This window comes from Metopolophium dirhodum, chromosome 1, assembly GCF_019925205.1.
Source record: "Metopolophium dirhodum isolate CAU chromosome 1, ASM1992520v1, whole genome shotgun sequence".
Lineage (NCBI taxonomy): Eukaryota > Metazoa > Arthropoda > Insecta > Hemiptera > Aphididae > Metopolophium > Metopolophium dirhodum.
The window spans coordinates 76,975,965-76,998,266 of NC_083560.1; the positions used below are offsets into that span (position 1 = coordinate 76,975,965).

General features: G+C 33.1%; 1 protein-coding gene and 1 pseudogene across 1 annotated transcript; one reads left to right on the forward strand and one right to left on the reverse strand.

The window, feature by feature from the left end:
* The first annotated feature begins 3,685 nt into the window (after positions 1 to 3,685).
* LOC132941729 (uncharacterized) lies at positions 3,686 to 4,544 on the forward strand (annotated as a pseudogene).
* A 13,770-nt stretch (positions 4,545 to 18,314) lies between these two features.
* Positions 18,315 to 21,917, reverse strand: LOC132941739 (uncharacterized). Its single transcript, XM_061009891.1, has 2 exons — positions 21,742 to 21,917; positions 18,315 to 18,645 (listed from the first exon to the last, which is right to left on the reverse strand). Exons 1-2 carry the CDS (start codon positions 21,915 to 21,917, stop codon positions 18,315 to 18,317), a joined length of 507 nt encoding a protein of 168 aa, XP_060865874.1.
* Between the last annotated feature and the right edge of the window lie 385 nt (positions 21,918 to 22,302).

A 22,302-nucleotide genomic window follows, 5' to 3' on the forward strand; every position in this document is an offset into this window, starting at 1 on the left:
TGCGATAGGCGTCGACAGCGCTCCTAGTGTTAATTTGTTTTGCCAATAATAATATGAATATTGTATCGTATTATATAATTTGTTATAGTCACGGACTAAGATATACAGGACTGGACACGAGATGAATATTGTGGTTACGAAATGTACTACAACAGCGGAGTTCGGGGGGATATTTTCCTTTTAGCATTACTAGCGCCGTCTTAGGGCCCGTTTTACAATCGTTAAACTAAGGTTAAACCACCGAATTCGGCTGGTAAAATCAGTGGGTTAGGCGTAACTAAGGTTTAAACTATGATTGTAAAACGGACTCTTAGTGGATACTTATGGAACTAGACATTTGTATGATATATTCTAGTTCCAAAAGTATCCGCTAAGACAGCGCTAGTAATGCTAAAAGGAAAATATCCCCCCGAACTCCGCCTGTTGTAGTACATTTTCACGGTCACCCCTCACACCGTCCAACCATGTCGTGTCGAGTCCTGTATATCTTAGTCCGTGGTTATAGTTATACCTACTATAATAAATAATAATATTGCAAGTTTTCATTGTGATTTATAAACATTTTGATAGATAATATAATATTTGTTAAATTATAATATATTATGTTGATTAGTAACTGATAAATCGAATTAATTGACGCTTTTCGTACGACCATATTATTGTACCTAAAAGCAAAATTGTTTAGTTCACATATGTATTTTGATTTTGTTTATAATAAATGAATATGAATAAACACAATTGGGAAAATAATGGAAAAAATTGTAAATAAACGCCTTATTTGGCACCTGGAAGCAACCAACTCTTTCACCGAAGAACAATGCGGCTTCCGCCGAAATCATTCTACAATTGACACCCTCGTAAAACTCCACACCGACATAAATAATGCAAAAAATAACAAACAACACCTATGTCATATCGCTCTTGACATTGAAAAAGCTTACGACATGACATGGCGAAACCGAATCCTCAAAATAATACCAAGGATCAATATCAATGGCAAAATGTTTCTTTTTCTGGGAAATTTTTTAAGCAATCGTACAATACAGGTCAAAGCACATAATGCAGTTTCTAAACCCTACCTTACTGAAAATGGTATCCCGCAAGGATCAGTCATAAGCGTTACAATGTTCCTCATAGCAATAAACGATATCTTCCGCAAAATGCCAAATCCAACAAAACATATTATGTTTGCTGACGACTGTTACATAATATACTGTGATGGAAATAACATAAAAACTACATTTAAGATCCTACAATCATCGCTACATATCCTCCAAAATTGGTCCAAAGAAACCGGCTTTAAATTTCCCCCCACCAAAAGTCAATGTATCGTCTTCAATTACAAACCCAAAATAACCCCTATCCTTATACAATACACCAATTCTGATAAACAAAACTATTAAAATACTAGTAATAATTTTTGATGTCAATCTTAAATGGACAACGTACTTAAAACAACTCAAAAGCTCCTGCAAAAATAAAATGAATATAATCAAAACTCTATCTCACCACACTTGGGGAGCAAACCAAAAGTCATTACTCACCATATACAAATCTCTTATTCTATCCAAAATTAAATATAGTTCACAAATATACAATTCAGCTAAGCCCAAGATTCTGGACCCTATTCACAACGAAGGAATCCGTTTGGCAATTGGAGCTTTCAGAACAAGCCCAATTGACAGCATCCTCAACTACGCAGGAGAAATCCCACTACAACTCCAAAGAGACCAAGATACATTAAAATATATCATTAAAAGAAAAAGCACACCCAACCACATTGGGCACAAGACTATTTTCAACAACCACATCACATCACCAATAAATACAGAACACAATAAATCTTCCACGATACGGGATATATTTAACAGATTACAACAATCAATTAATATTCACACCTAAGTCGTAAATAAAATTACGTTCCAAGCCACACCACCCTGGAAATGGGAACTGAAACTAAATACGGAACTTCTTGACCTTAATAAAAAAGCAAAAAATAATACAATAATCACCTCTATTTTTAAAAATACGATCCAGCACTCATTCTCCAACCACACAAAAATATACACCGATGCATCAAAATCCGAGCATGGAGTAGGCTTTGCCGTAATAAAAGATCCAATAACAACCAGTATTTTCTCTGCCGACAACTATGCCATCTACGAAGGGGTAATACTAACAAACACGCTAGAATCTAATGACATACTCATAATCAGTGACTCTCTTAGTACCCTACTAGCTCTTAAAAACCTATCCACCAAAAATGAAATAACTTTAAATATCCAATCAAAAATAATCGAAACAAAAAAAAATATAGAATTCATGTGGGTCCCTTCCCACACTGGCATTGCAGGAAATAAAAGAGCCGACAAATATGCTGACCTTGCAACAAAAAATATTTCAACCCCTACTTTAAATAACATATCTTCCATGGACATAATAAACTCTATTAATGAAAAAATACTCTCAATTTGGCAAAACCTATGGAATTTAATACCAACAACTAACAAACTCAAAAACATAAAAAAAGATATCAAAAGGTAGCACACCTCCCCTCAATTTAACAGACGCCTAGACACCGCAATCACCCGTATCAGAATCGGACATTCCGCACCCACACATTCATACATTATTAGTAAAGAGCCCCAACCAATATGCAACACATGCAACCAAATACTAACTATTAAACACATAGTGGAGGTATGCGCACTATACACCTCAATACGCACCGAACTGAAGATGCCACCTAATGTTGCAGAAGCACTCGGTGAACACAACACGCCAAAAATCATTAAATTCCTAAACATTACCAATATTATTAAAAAATTGTAAACTCTGTAAATAACAATTGTTAAAAAACTATTATTTCATAAATGTACACCTAACTTTAAGAAACATATATGTAACTTTCCCAGGCTAATAACCTTTGCTGTTGAAACCTTATTCTTTAAATAAAAAAAAAAAAAATATAAATAAAAAAAACCTAATAACAATAAAATTGCTATGTGGTGAATTGCTATAATACGTACAAAATTTCTGCAAATATAAAATTTTATAATTTCCCAAATCGGGCATATGAGAAAAAAACAAAAGACTGTTAGTTTAAAGCAATTAACAGAGTCTACTCGAGTCTTACTTACTCAGTAAATGAGAATATTAGAATAATACCTACCTATTATTTGTTACATTATTATAGTATTAATGGAAAACCTTGAATTCCAACAAAGAACAGTGTCATTTGTAGTGCTCTTTTTATTGAAAATAGAAAATCACTTGATCCAAGGAGCCCTTCTTCATATGTACCAACAATATTTCCAAAATTTACAGAAAGAAATCGAATGACCCATTACAGCAAAGTGCAAGATATGAACGAGCTATTAATCGTGAAATCCGAGTTATTGAAAATTAATCAAACAATACTGATTCTTTTCTAAGAGGTTCATCCCTTATTGTGGATCAAGATGATATAAATACTTCAGTTAGTATTTGTACAATATACACAAGTAATATTTTATGTGCCTCATGATAATTTTATTTTTTCTTGTGATTTTAATGGTAATAGTATTAACACTCAAGTATCGATTCCTAATAATCATTTCATAATTTTACTAAACCTACAATGGTTAAAAAATCGTGTGGTGTTAGATTTTAACCATTCAACACTTTGTTTTTTAAAATCGCTTTTCATGGATATGATTCAATCCAGTCAGAAAATTCATTAAAAGGCATAACTGGCACAACTTTTCAAATAGTTAACTTCTTTTTGACACTTTTACCTCAAAGTATTCGATTAATTATAAGTAAGGAAAATACTCTTTTAATTTGTTTTTAATGAAATTAAAACTTGGGCTAACCTATTCATACTTAAGAACATTTTTTTCAATTCACAGAACTGTTGGTAAAGTTTTTTTCAGAATACTTATGATTTTTAAGCCAGAAATGTAAACATTTGCCAAATCTAAGTACAATAATGGAAACGTTACCAGAAGTTTTTTTAAAAAAATACCCAATATTGTAGGTGCATTATTTATTGCACAGAAATTCAGACGGAACAGCCTAAAACTCTGGAACAGAAGGTTTGTATGTATTCACATTATAAAGGACGATATACTATTAAAGTACTTGTTGCCATAACTCCAAATGGAATTGTTAGCTTTTTGTCAAAATCGTATGGTGGTAGATCCAGTGACAGTTATATCACTAACGATTCTGGTTTTTTGAATAAACTTGAACCTGGTGACCAGGTTCTTGCGGATAAGGGGTTCCCAGAGATAAAAACAGGTGTTGATGGTCAAAACAGCATTCTTGTGATTCCTCCCATGCTCCATAATGGTAGATTTACTGTGGAAGAAGTTCTAAGCACTTATAATGTTGCTAGTATACGAATACATATTGAGAGGCTTTTTGCTAGGTTAATAACATTTAATCTACTGAATAAAAACAAAAATAACAAAATAACATCTGATCTATTGGTATAAATAGATAACATTTTATTTATGTGTTGTATGTTAGTACATTTAAGCAATCCAATAATAAAACAATAATACACATTTATGTAAAAACAATTTTTTTTTTAATTAACAATGTAAAATAGATGTAAGTATCATGACTATATGAGACGTATATAATATATATAAATCATATAAACCTGTTGCAATATGACTATTTATTTGATTTTACATAAGTTTGGTAAATATTATGATAATAAAATGAATCTATCTTAGGAATTAAGTTAGACAAAACAATTGGATCTCTTTTTATAACCAACAATAAAGGTTCAATAAAATTGAAAATATAAAAGTTACAATCACTTAAACATGTACAGTATATTAAAATTGAAGGGCTCCGTGCAACAACGAGACAAGTCCACTTTTTGAAATTGTTCAGGAGACATGTTTTATTTCACCAAAACTTTAAAAATTTATATTTTTATTTGTAACTACAACATAAGGATCTTGAATTACATGTAAATGGTTGAGTAAAGTGAATTTGCATTTTAAATAAATTTTAGATCTTATAAAATATCTTGCAAGTATGGAACATATGGACTTACCTGGTTTTTTGCTCATTAATTGTAAAAAAGTTTTCGAAAATTGTATTTGTTTTGTGTTTTACCATAAATTTATTTATTTATTTCTTAAAAACTAAAGTAAAATCCTTTAATGACAGTTTTATAAATAATTATAATACTAATCAATAAAATAAATTAATGAAATTTGATAAAATTTGTATTGCAATATAAAACATATGGACTTACCTGGTTTTTGCTCGTAAGTATGTTATGTAATTACTAATAAGGTATGCTATAAGGTTTTTTAAAAATTAAATAATAATTTTTTTATTCCAATTTTAACCATCAACAGGTACCTATAATCTATAAATATATTCATCAAGTATTATGTAAAATATTGTATTATATGTTTTATTAGAGTTATATTTTATTAAATACCTATAATTTAAACTTTTTAAGATACGTTGTGAAGGGTGTCAAATAACAACAAAGACTTTTTTTTATAATATTTATATTTTAACCAAAAAAAAATAGAGAATAGAAATCACCTTGTAATATTAATTTTATACAGCAAAATAAATAACATAACTTTTAGTTTTCTGAAGTACAAAAAAAAAATGATAATAACATTTCAATAAATTTAACAATAACCAATAAAATGAAATGCATATTATAACATTTAAAATAGTATATTACTTTTCCTAGTAATAATATAAATGTTATTATTTAACAATAAAGACTTATTTTTTATAGTATTTATATAACCATTTTAACAAAAAAAAAAATAGAAAATAGAGATCACCTTGTAACATAAATCTTAAAAAGCAAAATAAATAACATGATAACTTTTTGTTTTCTTATGTACAAAAAAAAAAAAATGAATATAACATTTTAATAAATTGAACAATAAATAATAAAATTCTGGTATAATATTAATTGATCCTGAGGGTGATGTTGAAAGTGGTTCAAAATTATTTTCTGGATCAGAATCAAAAGCCAGTATGCCACTGAGATCGTTATTTTCAAAAATGTTATAATCTGGATCTTGAGTGTCATCATCGAAATCAAAATCAAATGATGGGTCAGAGTTAGATTCATCATATTCAAGTTGTTTTGCTATATTATCACAGTTCATTTTGAAAAATAATAAAAACTAAATAACACTATGCCCGTTATGGAGCAGTTTCAAAACAATACATTAAAATGTATAATCAGCCTAATAATTTACAACTAGCAATAGAAACTAAATGCAAGAATTAACATGGTAACATATTTTCAACAATATGTATTATAATAATGATAATGTGTAAAACAATAAATATGACTATCATAATAGTACTATCAATACTACTGTTTACTACTTATAGCCAAAAGTTCTGTGTAAAAACCAGACAAGTCCGGACTTATCTGGTTCTTGCTCATAATATCTATAACCAGACAAGTCCATTTACTCAATAACTCCGTAAATAATCACTGGACATGTCTCGTTGTTGCATACAATTATAAAGAAAAAAAATCTCTATATGATAACATCAAAAAGTGACTTTTGAAAAAAAGTGGACTTGTCTCGTTGTTGCACGGAGCCCTTCAATTTGAATTTGTGTATAATATACATGGCTAGTGTTATAAACTAGCAATTGGGTTAACTGCTTAGTTTATAAGTTGCAGATAGCAAGACCGTTGGTAGAGGATTTCTTAGGTAGAGTTGATAAAATAATTAGACTGGTTGAAAGTTTAAGTTGTTTATTGAATTCTTCTGCATAAAATATTCTAAGTCTAATTTGACAAAGTTGTTATGTTGTCTTTCGTGAAGGTACTCGTCTGTACTATGGTGTCACACGTCTAATCCACAGGTTGTTTCGGGTCTGGTTTTATAGGGCCTCCTGCTCTCCTACTTCCCCCTAGTATATCAATTTCTCCGTGGACTTCGCAGGATAATGTTTACATTACCACGCCTGGTTAATCGGAGAGTCGTGTCCGTGTTATCGCGTTATCGTGTTTTGCCATATATGGTATACGCCATCCGACAATATTTAGATACTGTGCATTATATATATATATATATATATGTATATTTCGTAAGCAATTTCTAAATATTATATTCATACATTTATGATTAAAGCGAGGTTGTAGGACTTATTAAAATGCAAGATCGCATTGCCCTTTCGTTATATTCCCATAGGTTTTCTAATTGGATATATGACTTTGATTTATTTAGCCGAATTTCAATTAAGTACAATGTAATAATTAAACAATTCATTTATCATTTGTTAATTTTTTTTTTTTTTTTAGATTACGATTAGTATTACAATATATCATTATTAATTATTATCTATGTTAGTTTATACCAATGACATATATTTTTTTTTTTTATATATATATAGAAAAAAAAAATCTTTTCTTTCACAATATCACTTATTTTAGTGTTAGTATTTATAATATTAATGTTTAAGGTTATTACAATATTTTCTTTTTGTTTACATAATATATATATACTTTCCTTATGTATTTCAACTCCAACACCATTTTAACAATATTAATTAATTAATATAATTTCTTATTTACTTTCTTTTGTACCCTAGTTCTGTATTTTACCCTTACTTCCTACATGTTTTCCAACTCTTTTAGGTTATGTGTAAATCCTGAGGCTATCAGTAAATTTATACACCAAGAAAATTGTGAGGTATATTTGTACAATTCCCCGTATCAAACGATAGGAGCGTGTAATTTCAAATATCTAAGCCTAAATACTACAATCTGGCATAAGCTTTATCTGCAAAACACGTGGTTATATTATTGCATTTCGCAGGCAGTGACAGTAACATGCTCACAAAACTCTAGTAGAATCCTACTAACGCGCGGGTACAGGAAAAATTCAAATTTCCGATAATTGCGTTATATATATAGAAAATCTGATCTTAACACCATCGAGAACCCTATCATCAGAAATTCATAAAGATTTCGTTCCAGAAAATCCAAATCTGCACGCAATGTTAAAAATACCAGAATTAATTAACAGTCGTGTCCCCGAGAAAATAGATACAAAGAAATATTTTAAAAATTTTAATCAGTTTGCTGAAGATGCCGAAAAACTGTAAGAATTATCTAAAATGTACAACGATCCCAAAATATTTGTAAATCCATACAATAATTTTATTATAGTTTATATTAGTTTTATATTAGTTTATATTATTGTCATTTTAATAATAGCAGTAAGTCTGTACATGTTGATTAAATATAAGTGTAATCTACCCCGACTCTACAGACCGGAAGTAGCAGAGTTTGTGCAATCCATACACTCCCCTACAAATACTAAAAGCTTCAGAGCATATTATCAGACAATATTTTATATAATGGGTTGTTGGGTATCAATACAAATAATATACAGTTTGAATACCTATCATTAGCTAATTTTGATTGGAATTAACAAAATACTTGGTCACTAATAATATAAAATATCTATAATATTGGTAGGTAAGGTATTATATATATATAATATAATATAATATATTTAATGTAAATAATGTAATAATGTATGTATACAAGAAAAATAATATAATTAGTATGCACCTTGACAAATTTTTATTATTTTTTCACTTTACAGCTGTCCTTTAAATTAAAGAAAATATAAAAGTTAACTTATTTTAATTTCTATTTGTGTAAATGGAAAATTTAAAATTATTTAGTTTTGTTATATACTTTGATCACATTGTTGACTGAGTATCATATTGTTTATGTATTTTTTTTTTTGCCATGTAACTAATTTTTAATTTCCATTTGTGTAAAACAGAGAATTTTAAAATTATATGGTTTTGTTATACATTGGTTAATTTATTGGTTAATAAAGTATAAATTGGTTTTTAATATGTGTTTTTTTTTCGAATAACTAAATAAACAAAATATGTAAATATACTATATCTTATCTAATCAAGCATCATTATTTTATTTGCTAATACAAATCAAAACTAAATACACATTCTGATGTTTAAAAGAGTTATATTAATGTTGTTTTTTATTTTACTTATGAGTTACTAGGTATGTAATAAGTACATAGGTAAGTATATTTATTGAGTTTAAGTAAAAGCATCAATTTTAAATGATAATATTAATGATGTAGGTAATATGTGCACCAAAATGTACAAGTGTACACCTAATACAGGTGATGCTGTAAATTATATTATGGTGTTGAATCTAGGGTCCCCCGCATTAAAAGGTTTCTGGATATGCCACTGGATAGTTATTGCCAAGTATGAAAAAAAAACTGCAAAAAAATTTTTATCTATTTTTTTTATCTAGATAAATCACATTTTTCTATTATCTTTATCTAGATACTTTAAATTTTTTTATTTTTTATCTTTATCTAGATAAATTCCTACCAACAATCTATTATCTTTATCTAGATAATATTTTAGTTATCTATTCCCAACACTGATCTGAACTCACGGATGAGGTGAAACATGGTGATCATTAGACCCCCATGTTTCATGTAGTCCGGGGGGTGTTGTGAACCCCTGTCTGTATGCTATACGCAGAATGAGATATAGTAATAGTATAATATATGATAGTGTGTAAGCATATCAATATGTGAACAAGCAGAGTCACACGGTCTAAGGGAATTCGCTGTGTGGACAGTTTTGAGCCCGAGCGAGCCCCTACCGTGTCTCGCTGTCTGTATAAGAGTTAGTGTAGTACTGTCAGACCATCGAGCTGAACCTCTGTTAATCTTTTAAGTCTAATAAGTATTCTGTACAACTAAATTTCTTTTAAAATTGATTATATTAATAAAGTATTAGTGATAACTCATACACCACATATTTCTTTATTAACGAACAAACTCGGTTTTGGAGACGTCCATAACACTATGAAAAAATTTGTGGTGTTGTAAATATGTTGGATGAATACTAATTAATACCTAACATTATTTAATAATCGCTGTATTCGATAAATTCAATTTTTTTTTAATTAGATTTTGGGAATAGATTTAGTATAACAGCTCTAAATCATCAAAAAAAAAAATATAAATAAAATATTTATGATTCAAAAATATTTTTTTTTTATTATTATACCTTAAATTAAATATTTTTTATAAAATAATATATGATACTATTTGCGTTTTTTTAGTGCATACGTATTCACACATTTCATTGTTTTTTAGTGCATAAAGTTCCGAGTCCTGGTGATAAGTAATAAGTAATAATTAATACAAATTTATAGAATATATAATCAATTGTTGTTATTAATGTTAGTTTTAATGATATGAATATAATATGATACATCGTTGTATACACGATTATAAAGAACTTTATATAAGTTAAAACAGTAAACTGACTGACTGATCTATCAACGCACAGCTCAAACCATTGGACGGATCGGGCTGAAATTTGGCATACAGATAGCTATTATGTTGTATGCGTCCGTTAAGAAAGGATTTTTGGAAATTCAACCACTAAAGTGGAAAAAAAGGGGTCTTTTTTAGCTATGAGGACGATAAAAAATTGGTGCGCACATCTATGCATCAAGATAGATTTTCAAATGCTTCTGTGATATATATAGAAAAAGTAATTTCTGGTAGTACTAAAATTAAGAATATTAAATAAATTCGCTATATATCTAATCACTGTTTAAAATTATGAAATTTAACACTGCGTAACTATGTTATTTTATTTTTAATTACAAATAAATAATTAATTAGCATTAAGTTGTTAAGTACTTGAGGTGTATATTATTGTATTTCATTTATCAAGTATTTTATTTTTGCTGCTGAGTACCTACCAAACTAAATGTTTTTGTAATATATTATTACCGTAAAAATTATATTTAGTGGTGAGGGGGTGCGAGGGCGGAGCCCCTGCGGGTCTGTATTGGTTTTATAAACTTAACCCCCCCCCCCCCCCCCCAAATCAGTTATCCAAATTGCACCTATGCACCACTGTAGTCTCGGCAGTTTTATATTTACTGCCACTAAGTGCAGTTGATTGATTGTACTCATTGTATTACCAATTTTTATAAAAAATTAATTGTAATAAAATAATTATAAATGTGTATGTTTTGTTATGTCTACTTATGTAATTTGTTATATAAAATTAATCAGGGGTCCGTGATCTACAAAATGTTCAGAACCGCTGCTATAGATCCATGCGGTGGCATAATCTTTGTAATGAAATTAGAGCTATAAATTATAATTAAATAATGCGCAAGTTACCCAGTAACATGTTAATTTCGTTACAAATATCATGGTCTTAAAATTGACTTATGCAGTTAATGGTTATAGTATATTGAGCAATAACAAAAAAACAAATAGCAGTCGAAATAATACTTAGATTTTCAACTTCAGTAGGTATCTTGTCCAATGGTAAAGTGAATCTAGTTAGTGCATAAAGTGAATCTAGTTAGTGCATTGGGGTCTGGGGATGTCAACATTTAAAATTCCAAGTAGTTTACAAAAACACCGGAATAACAGAAAAAAAAATTAAGGAAAAACGAGAAAGAATTTTTACGGAAAATGGTTTTTGATTTTGGCTTTTGGTGTAAAACAAATAATTACCAGAAATATATGCAATTTACACTGAATGTTTATACATTGAATGGAGTGATGGAGGGCACCTTCCTTTTCCGCACGGGAACAAACTACCCGAGTGGGGGTACCATACCACCTGCTACAAACCAGTGGGCTTGGGCGAGGTGCGCCAGCTCGCGACGGGCGAAGCATACGCGGACCTCTGCGGATGCGCTGGCGCTTCTAGCACGAACCTGACTGAGAGGACACGGGCCCGACCAACTCGTGTGCGAATACGTGCAAGATGGAAGTCCGGCTGGGGGACACCCACCGACAAGCACTGAAACCCGAGCATTCGGTACGGACACGGCACCCGGCAAAAGAAAACCGTACCACTCAAAAAAGGTCGCACCGCGGCAGCGTAAGAACTGTTCCGGTGTCGATGCTAGTGGGAAAAGAGTCGTTGTGAGTACTCTGGATAGTGGATACTTCAATCTCATCCCGCGGGCGACGAGGAGAGCCCCACTGAAAATCCGACATTGCTAACGCCCGAACGGTATCAGTGCCCGTCGAGCTTTGTGGCGTGCGTCCGGCCGACGCGCGCGGATACCTCGCGTGCTCGCGCTCGCCGGCCGCGCGTTCGCGACATATGTGGATGGCCTCACGGGGGCTGTCGGGAGTAGCGCCTTAGTAGAAGGGGAGCTATTTGACTGGGTCGAATCCAGCGCTCGCCGACACGGTTCAAACGAAACCCACCGATCTATCTCGAACGAGAGCAGCCGGCGGGGGACCGCCAGTCTGGCGCCTGGACGCCTTGACGAAACCTGTCGGAGGGATGTGACCGCGTCGTAAAAAGGCGTGAAGAAGCCGCCCTCGCGACATATGGATAAAGGTGTAAAAACCCCCGAGGGAATGGTCTTATACTCCCCGTCACACAGTGGTTAGTAATGAATGTTTATACTAGCATTTTTTGTACTACATAAAATTATCAAAATATTTTGACTGGTTTTGAAATGTTTACGGTTTCCAATATTTTTAGTTTGTTTTTCTGTAAAATTATCAATACAATTTTATTCGCTGTGTATAAAACTTTGAAATATTAATACAAGGCTCCTAATATATTGTTACAATAGCTTGTACAATAGTTGAAAAATATTAACAATGCATAGTCACAATTTTATTTTATAAGCATTTAATGTTCAAATTTTGACAAAATTTGTAAAATCACGAGAAAGTAAAAATTATTTTGAGTTAAAAAATGACTAAAAATTGTGTTGTTTAAATATAAGATTTGAAAATGTAATTCAAGATTCCTCGTAAGTTAAAAAAAAACTCTACCGGAATGTCAAATTAAATTTCTATGAGCGTTTGAAATTCAAATTTTTACAACATTGGATATTCACTCAATTTTTCATGTAGCGATTTTCTTATTTTGTTGTAATTCAAAAACAAATTACTGTAGATACTTGAAATGTACCTACACTATATGTTTATTTTATCAATTCTTCTAGGTACTTTTTATTTTTCATTTCCATAAATGTCAATAACATTTTATTCGTTGGGGCAAAAAGCTTGACAATTTAATAGCAGGCTTCTGATAATCTTGATAATATATTTTTACAACATTTCTAACCACTGTGTGACGGGGAGTTATAAGACCATTCCCTCGGGGGTTTTTACACCTTTAGCCATATGTCGCGAGGGCGGCTCCTTCACGCCTTTGGGTGACGCGGAAACATCCCTCCGACGGGTTACGTCAGGGCGCCCTGGCGCCAGGCTGACGATCCCCCGCCGGCTGCTCTCGTACGAGATAGATCGGTGGGTTTCGTATAACCGCGTCGGCGAGCGCTGGATTCGACCCAGTCAAGTAACTCTCCTTCTACTAAGGCGCTACTCCCAACAGCCCCCGCGAGGCCATCCACATATGTCGCGAACGCGCGGCCGGCGAGCGCGAGTACGCGAGGTACACGCGCGCGTCGGCCGGACGCACGCCACACAGCTCGACGGGCACTGTTACCGTTCGGGCGTAAGCTAGGTCGGGTTTTCAGTGGGGCTGTCCTCGTCGCCCGCGAGATGAGATTGAAGGATCCGCTATCCAGAGTACTCACAACGACTCTTTTCCCACTAGCATCGACACCGGGGCAGTTCTTACGCTGACGCGATGCGACCATTTTTGAGTGGTATGGTTTTCTTTTGCCGGGTGCCGTGTCCGTACAGAATGCTCGGGTTTGAGTGCTTGACGGTGTGTGTCCCCCAACCGGACTTCCACCTTGCACGTGTTCGCACACGAGTTGGTCGGGCCCATGTGCTCTCAGTCAGGTTCGTGCTAGAGGCACCAGCGCGCTGACGGAGGTCCGCGTCAGCTTCCCACGTCATGCTCTGGCGCCTCTCGCCCAGGCCCACTGGTTTGTCGCAGGTGGTATGATTCCCCACTTGGGTAGGTGGTTCCCGTGCGGAAAGAGGAAGGTGCCCTCCATCACCTCGGTCGTCCTTATGCGGAGACCCACGCCGGGGTCTTTTGACGTGCCTATCAGGTCTACCCTTCCTCAGTGCGTTGATACGCCTGGAACACGGTTATTGGTTTTCCCGTGAGTCCGCGCTCTGCGTTTCGGTCCGCTCCGATCGCTTGCACCTTGAGTGCGGAACTTTTTCGTAGCTAACGGTTGGGCAGTCGTATGTGTAAGCAGATGCTCTGCGATCCTTGAGGACCTGCATTTGGCAAGCTGCCCATCTCCGGGGTATACTGTTGGAGTGGCTGGTCTGCTGAAAACTGCCTAGCCAGTCCTCTTTTCCTTCATTGATGACCCTTTCCCGTCGCCACCGGTAAGTCTCTGAGACCACCTCAAGGTGCTTCCTATTGCCCCGGGAAGCTCGGTTTGGAGATGCGCCCTCCACTGGCGTTGAGATCGGGACGGGGCCCTCAAGTGGCCCGGGGGTGCGAAGACGCCTTCCGGCCGTTCGTCATCCACCCAGTCCTGTACCCGAGCAGGACATCGTCAGCCGCGGTCTCAATCCCGCGGCTCTTTTTGCTCCGCATGGTTCTGCACAATCATGAGTGAGCTTTTCGAGAGGGCGCTCGAGGGTGTAGCCTTGTGCGAGCGCCCCCCGCCTTCCTACCCATTTCAAACCTTTTATGGCTTATCGTGTTCTAAACCACCGGGTTACCACCCTGGAAGGTACAGGTGGTCCAGGGAACTCGGAGGTCCTTGGTCATTTCGCTAGCACCAAGCATGGCCTGCCCCGAGCCCTTGTGATTACAGTTCATTTAACTCGAAGCTCTAGGGCTAGCTTCTTTAAGACCGTACCCCGCCTGCCCCTTTCCCGGACCAGATTAGTCAGCCAGTTTCTCAACGTGACTCGTCTTGGTGCGGCCGGTAGCAGGTGTGTACTTGTACTGGTCAGTCTACACGCCTGGTTTGTCGTGACCTGGTTGGGCCGTCCTTGCCAGGCGGGTGAGCGCCAGTAAGTCTTCACGGGGTTACCTCGATGCCCTTTCAGCAACCTAGGTCAGGCCGCTCCGGGGGCCCGCCAGCCCCTCCCCGACCGGCGGGCGCTTCACCCGTAGGGGCGCGGGAACACCGGCCCGGTGTAGCCGGCGGTCCCCCAGACCCGCCTTCGCTCTGCCGCCTTCAGAGTTCTGGTGGCCTCGTGTTGTCTGTAGCGGTCGGTTTCCGCTCAGCAGCGGGGGATCCGAGCCCCCCGTCGCCATCGTCACCGCAGTTTCTTTAGCAGTTCTTACGGCAGCGATGGACCTTAGCCCCCGCTTCCTCGCTTCCGCCTAACGTTACTAAGATGTTACCTGCCCGTAGTTCAAGTATGTGGTTCCTGGCCCCGCCCACTCGTCGGTGGTTTCTGTCTTACGGTAGCAAATTGTGCTTGTTTTGACGACAAACTGCGTTTGCCGGCCCCGACGGGCTGGTGCGTTCAATGTTTTGCCACTGACGGCGCCGTACTGTCTAGGTTGGTTCCGGTGCACAACGAGCGGTTGACTGAATCCAGATCACCGCTTCTCTGTGGCCGGGTCGCGGGTACGCCTTCCCATCCACTCGGTTTGATCTCTCCCGCCAAGGACACATCTTTGCACTTAGCTAATGTGAGCCATCTATCGGTCAAGGTACTCATGAGGGATGTTCGGAGAAGTAATCATCCGACGCGTCGCCTTAAGCGTAGAGGAGCGGGCGTAACACGATTGCGCACTTTTTACCTTTTTACCTGAAAAAAAACACAACACGATTGCGCACTTTTTACCTTTTTATCTTTGAGAAAACCCAACACGATTGCGCACCTTTTACCTATAATATTTGAGCAAATACAACAAAGATTGTGCAAAACAAATATTTTGTTTTTTTGGAATAAATTAGAGTAATTAACAATAATTGTCCTATAATATATTTAATGATTTACTTACTATATTAAAACTTAGTATAATATAATATACCAATAATACGCAATAAAAATTCAAAAAATTTCCCAACATTAACAGTAACGTATTTAAATATTAAAAATACATCGTAATTTTATAATATTAATTAATAATTAAATAATTGTAAACGGAGAAAAAAATGACCTAGATAAAAACCATTTTTTTTAAGGGGCTCGTTGAAAATTACGGTCCCGGGGACCCAATCATTAACCAGAACAACGCTCTAAAATAATAACATCCGTCATATTTTATAATAGCCGTATAAATGTATAATAGATAGATGCTAGCTATAGTTGTTTAACTGTGTCGGCTATGGACCTACCTGCAGAACCAACATTTTACATTTGTAGCAGTGAACTATTTATAATATTTATATTATAATCCATGAAGTATTTTGTCCAATAATGTTGATTATCTGTTATTCTGTCCAGCATTCCAAATTCTGACTTTTTGAAGCAGCTAGAGTCGACGATGTTTGTTTTATATTTTTCTTATATTTGTTTATTTGCGTCCAATTATTTATTCTTATTTTTTTTCGATCCACGCAAACTTTTTGTTCAACAAAAATATTATATAAGTTTAGGAGATTTAAAAATAAAATAATTATATATTTTACTGTCATTATGTTGTCTTATATTTATCGGAGCCCCGTAGGTCTTTTTATTATTATTTATTTCGACCCCCGTCAGGCGGGCTCTCCACCACCGCATGCAAAATATACGCCACAGAAATCATAACATGTATAATCTAAATAGGCGCAATTCATATTATATTATTCAATATTATAATAGTCAGTATTGACAGGCGTTCGCATAACCGCGGTGTACAGACTATTATACTATCAGGCTAATCGGCCCGGCCGAGAATGGAATATCGATAGCCATAAAACGATAAACACGTTTTTCGACCTGGGAGTTTTCTCAATTTATATTTTAGATCAGAATAAAATGTGTTTACTCAGCACATCATAATATTGGGCAGCGGACAGAGAAACCTTATTTGTTTCGTCTCTCGTCATCCATCTTCGTATTTACATTAATTATATTACATTTTAATTAAGAAGCGGATTTCAATGCATATAGCATTTTTTTCTGAGTGTCCTAAATACGATACAGATTAAATCAAAAATTTCTCAGGAAATGAAATATATACGATCATATTGAAAAAAATTAGAGTTAAAAAATATTATATATCGCGGTCGCAACGGCTTTTTTGTCACCCACCGCTGTCTTTTCCAGTATGTCGTACAATTCGTACATACCAAGTTGTATTGTTCTATACTCAATAAAGTATTAGTTATTACCTTAATAGGTAGTGCGTTAATATTTTGACTCGTGTTAAGCTATTATAAACTATTATAAACCTCAACATGACATATAATGTATATAGACATATGTGACATTTTCGATAATTATTAGTTTTTTTTGAAAATTAATGTCGATAAAAAAATTTTTACCTGGTCAAAAAACATGAAAATGTAATACAAAGTTCCTCGTAAGTTGTTGTTGTTAACTTGGGAATTAAAAAAAAGTTGAACGCAAATTCACAGTAATATTTTATGAGCGTCTGATTTTCAAACTAGGTAACGAATTCTCATAAAACGATTTTCTTTTTTTGTTGTAATTCATTAATTCAAAAACAAATAACAGTAGATACTTGAAATGTACACTATATTATGTTTATTTAATCATTTTCTATACTTGATAAAATTTTAAAAAATTTTAACTTGTTTCAAGTTGCTTACAGACATTTCCAACTTTCAATTTTTTTTTTTTAGTTTTTTTTCCCTCAAACGTCAGTAAAATTGTATTCATTTTGTAAAAAAACTTAAAAATGTATTATGAGATTCCTCATATGTTTAATTTTTTTTATAAGTATTTTAAGTTTAAATTAGATATTTATAGGAAGAAGAACTTAAGTTTTGTGTCATAGGTTAAAAATATTATTTGTGGGTGCTTGAAACTTTGTATATTGAAATGTATATTATTAATTATTATATACAAAAAATTTTAATTCAACTTACCAGCTACTATGTAACTATATAAATATAATACAAAATATCCTTGGCTTATTAAGTATATTCAAAAACTCCAAAAATTAGATAGAATAAATAAATTATAAAATGAAATTGGCTTGATCATGCTTGGCGATTCACCTATGGTATAATATAACCCCGGGGAGCTGTAAACAAATCGCGGTTGATAATACGAAAAAAAAGGTATAATATAACTCATTAACGCGTACAGGTTAGGTACCTATAAATTATAATATAACTTAATACAATGCCATGTAGCCATGTAGGTATATATATTCATAACTAAAAATATTATTTTGTAATGTTTACAATAAAACGCATACCTATTATAATTCCATTATCATATTATTTATTTATTGTTTCGACATAAAAACTTATCTTCGGCTCCTGGACAATATATTTTCGTCACGAGGTTCTCCGATGGGGATTGCACGAAGATTCCTTTCGGGGATTTCGAACACCGTCCCACTGGTGATAAGAGTTTCCCGATGATCCTTTTTTTCGGGTCCGACACCGACTGATCACACTTGACCTTGAACCGGTAGATGGTGGACGGCATGGGAAACTCTCTTGGAAACAGATAGTTCATACACACTTGGAATAGACTGACGTAGCACGTCTCTTTGTCACTGCCTTGGCGTATGGAATGGTATTCTGAGTTACCGCTACAACTCTGGTCACTATTGGATAGTGGTGAAAACATTAGCTTTCGCTCGGGTAGTGATTTTGTGAATGATTTCACTAGTCGTTTGATTATCATTCACGTGATATGAAATTATATTGCAATAACGGCTGTAGGCTTGTTAGATGGAGTAGAGGAGGGTCAGCTCGTATAATAAACGATCTGAAGAAGAATAAATAAGGCTAGGTAATACATATTATAAAACAGTCGCGTCATTTCAGTTTTTCAATTGTTTATGCCAAAATATTTGCAGGTCGTTTTAAAATAATTACCAGGTATATAGGTTAAATCAGTATATACATATTATTTTTGTTATTCCTTGTGTTATTGCAACTTGTGGGAGTACGTTATCATTACTTCCACCCCTTACCCGTTAGCATTAATTTGCCGCACCAGTACTTACATAGTTACATTACATATGGTACCTAGTAGGTTTAGGCAATACTGGACAAATGGATGCTATTTTTAACAAGCTAAGTTAAAGTAACTATTTTTTCAATTAAGTTAAAAAACTAATTGACAAATACGATAAACTTAACTTTAATTATAATAAGTGATGTATTATTATAGATAATTATAGATTAAAAAAATTATATAAATATTTTTTTAAATAATAATTTTTTTCATTTGGATAGCAATTTAATATAATAATACCTACTTAATGAATGTGGATGCATATTGTATAACCTATGCATTTTTGTATTTTTAAACCTGTAGCATATTAGAACTCCGTTTATTCAGACTCCAGGATTATTTAAATTAAAATTTGAGTGTAAATAAACTTATTGTATTCTTTAACATTTAAAATTTACACAACAAATAACTTAAACATTAATAAAAAATACCTACTATATTTACTACTTATAATCAAGGATGAATTGGGGAGAGATTTCGTCCGGTGGAAATACAAAAGTACCGACTCACTAACTAATTTACCAAATATTCAATGTTAGCCAACATGTATTATTTTTATTATTTATTTATTTAAACATAACTACATATTTTTTTACACATTTAAAAAGATATTATATGCACAATTAAAACTTGAATAGTATACATTGTACATAATATCAAGGTTTTTTTTTATTTTTAACAGCTTAAATACCTTTAAATACTTTAAATACCAAGATAATATTTTCAAAATATTTGGATTTGTTTTGAACTGTTTGCGGACATTAGAAGTTTCCGATTGTTTAAGTTTTTTTCTTATAAATGTCAATTAAATTTTATTTGTTTGGCCTAAGAACGTCAAAATATAATATAAGGCTCCGGATATATTGTTACTTTGTTATGAAAAATATTAAAAATACACATGCACAATATTTTTTAATAATTATTTAAAGTTCAAATTTTGACAAAATGTATCAAATTTAAAATTTAAAATGTAATAATTAGTTTTAGTACTTTTATAGTTAAGGATTGAAAATTTAAATCGAGATTCCACGTAAATAGTTTATAATATATAATTTACTTTATTCACAATTATATCATTGAAAATACTTAGTAATATCATAGACTAACCGGTCGGTCTTCGCTCAGAACCGTTTTTCTTATATAATGATATTATATCATTGAATACAAATATAGCACCATCCATTACAGTGACCTACTTGTAACCTACTTTACAGTAGATTGACACCCACTTTACGTCCCGGTTTATGTACGTTTAAAAATTGTTGAATCCAAAAACTTGACACTTTATAATAACTTTAAAACGTAAATTATTTAGTATGTAAAATAATATAAAATAAATAACCGTCTAAGAACAAATAACTTGACATAATAATTACATACGAATTCAATATTATTTTTATTTATTAATAAAGAGTGGTAAGATTGTAAGAATATTACAATTTATAGCAACACTTTGAGAGTTTACCAAACTTTTTTTTAACTTCGTAAAAGTGGTTTAATTTTCATATACATCTCTCTATGTCTGTAAATAAAAAAATAGTGTGCGTTTTAATGAGTTACTTATTACTGCTAAAAGTATACCATCCCCTTTTCCCCAATATACAGTTGAGTTCGTACAGTCGTACCGTAAGGTTGTGCTTATCTCTCCGTTTCTGTCTTATTCTGTTGTCTTAAGATCATGCTTTTGTCTTATATAGACAAAATGTTTATCTGGCTTTAAATTTTAATTCTCTTGTTTAATTATTATAATTATTATTTAATTCTAAAAAAGTTATCTTTATCTTTTCCGTGTAGCCAATTATTGTTAATTAATGATTTTTACTGTTCTATATATTTATTCTTTTTTGGCTGTTAACTATTTACATTGTTACAATTAATTTTACATCATTATTGTGTCCAAATTATGTTATAAGATAAGCTGAACTGTACTTATGTTTTTTTTTCAAATTGCTAAAGGGTTTAATACCCGTTTATTATACATAAATAAATAAAAACAAATAAATAAATATCAAAAAACGTACCTATATAATAAGAAAGAATTTTTTAAATAATATTGAATGATTTTAGGGGGATGGGCAAATTATTATTTAGAAAAATAAATCAGTGGTGTGATATTATTTTTTAACAGGATGGGGTTTAGAAGGTTAAAGTTTTAACCAGCCATATAACTGAACAAAAAAATACAGATAGTTTCGCTCGCAAGATAATTTCCACTTGCATATTTATCCTGATAAAATTCCCTTCTTACATAACTTAATACATATCCGAAGAAAAAATAGCCTTTAGGTTTTTTCGAAATCATAGATAATTTTAAGAGTGATATAGGTAGTTTATTTTTAGAATTTCTAGAGTATCAGCGTCTACAAATAAACTATAAATATTTATTATTATTATTATTACAATAGTGCTTAGTGCTTACATGATAAAATATTTCCTTAAAATTATAGTTGTGTTATTTCGCCAACAATCGTCCGAACCATTTTACTCCAATAAGCAAAAATTAAGAATATAATAAATATATTTTGAGGTTTTGTCCAAAAAAAATATTCGTAGTAAAATGGTAACAAACAGAAAAACTTAGTGAAGGAAAATCACCTATCAATGGATAACGATATCTCATTTTTGGTGGAAAAATGGAAAATGGTACGGTACCTATACCTATAATATGATGTACACGTACTTTTTGGAACATATACTGCAATTTACTCTAACGCATTTTTTCTCCAAGCATCTATTCCGGCAGTTATTCAAACGGTTTCTGAGATCTCTCATTACTTTTGCATTCCTTTGAAGTACGGTATCGCTAAACCGTATGGATTCCCTACAACTTGTCGCAGAACTACAGCAAGAATTCATTTTTTAAATCTTTGATAATCACAATAAAATATATTTAAAAAAATAATATACTGTCTCAATATTGTTTATAATTGACAAGAAAAATAAACTGATTTAGACTTTATTAAACAATACAGATGATTACGGAACACTTAAATATTATTTCTTCTAACCAGAATGTATATTATATTTTATTTTATAACAAATTAATTTAATAGGCAGGTATACAACATTGTATTATATCAAGACTCTTAAGTGAGCATGTGCAGAATTTTTTCGTGGTGTGTGAATTATTTTTTAAAATAAAACTGGTCATGAAGTTAGCTCCCCCCTCCCCCAATTTGGCTGATTCACTTCAAACCAGCACCAAATATCATATAATGATATTTTTAATCCAAGTTATTCA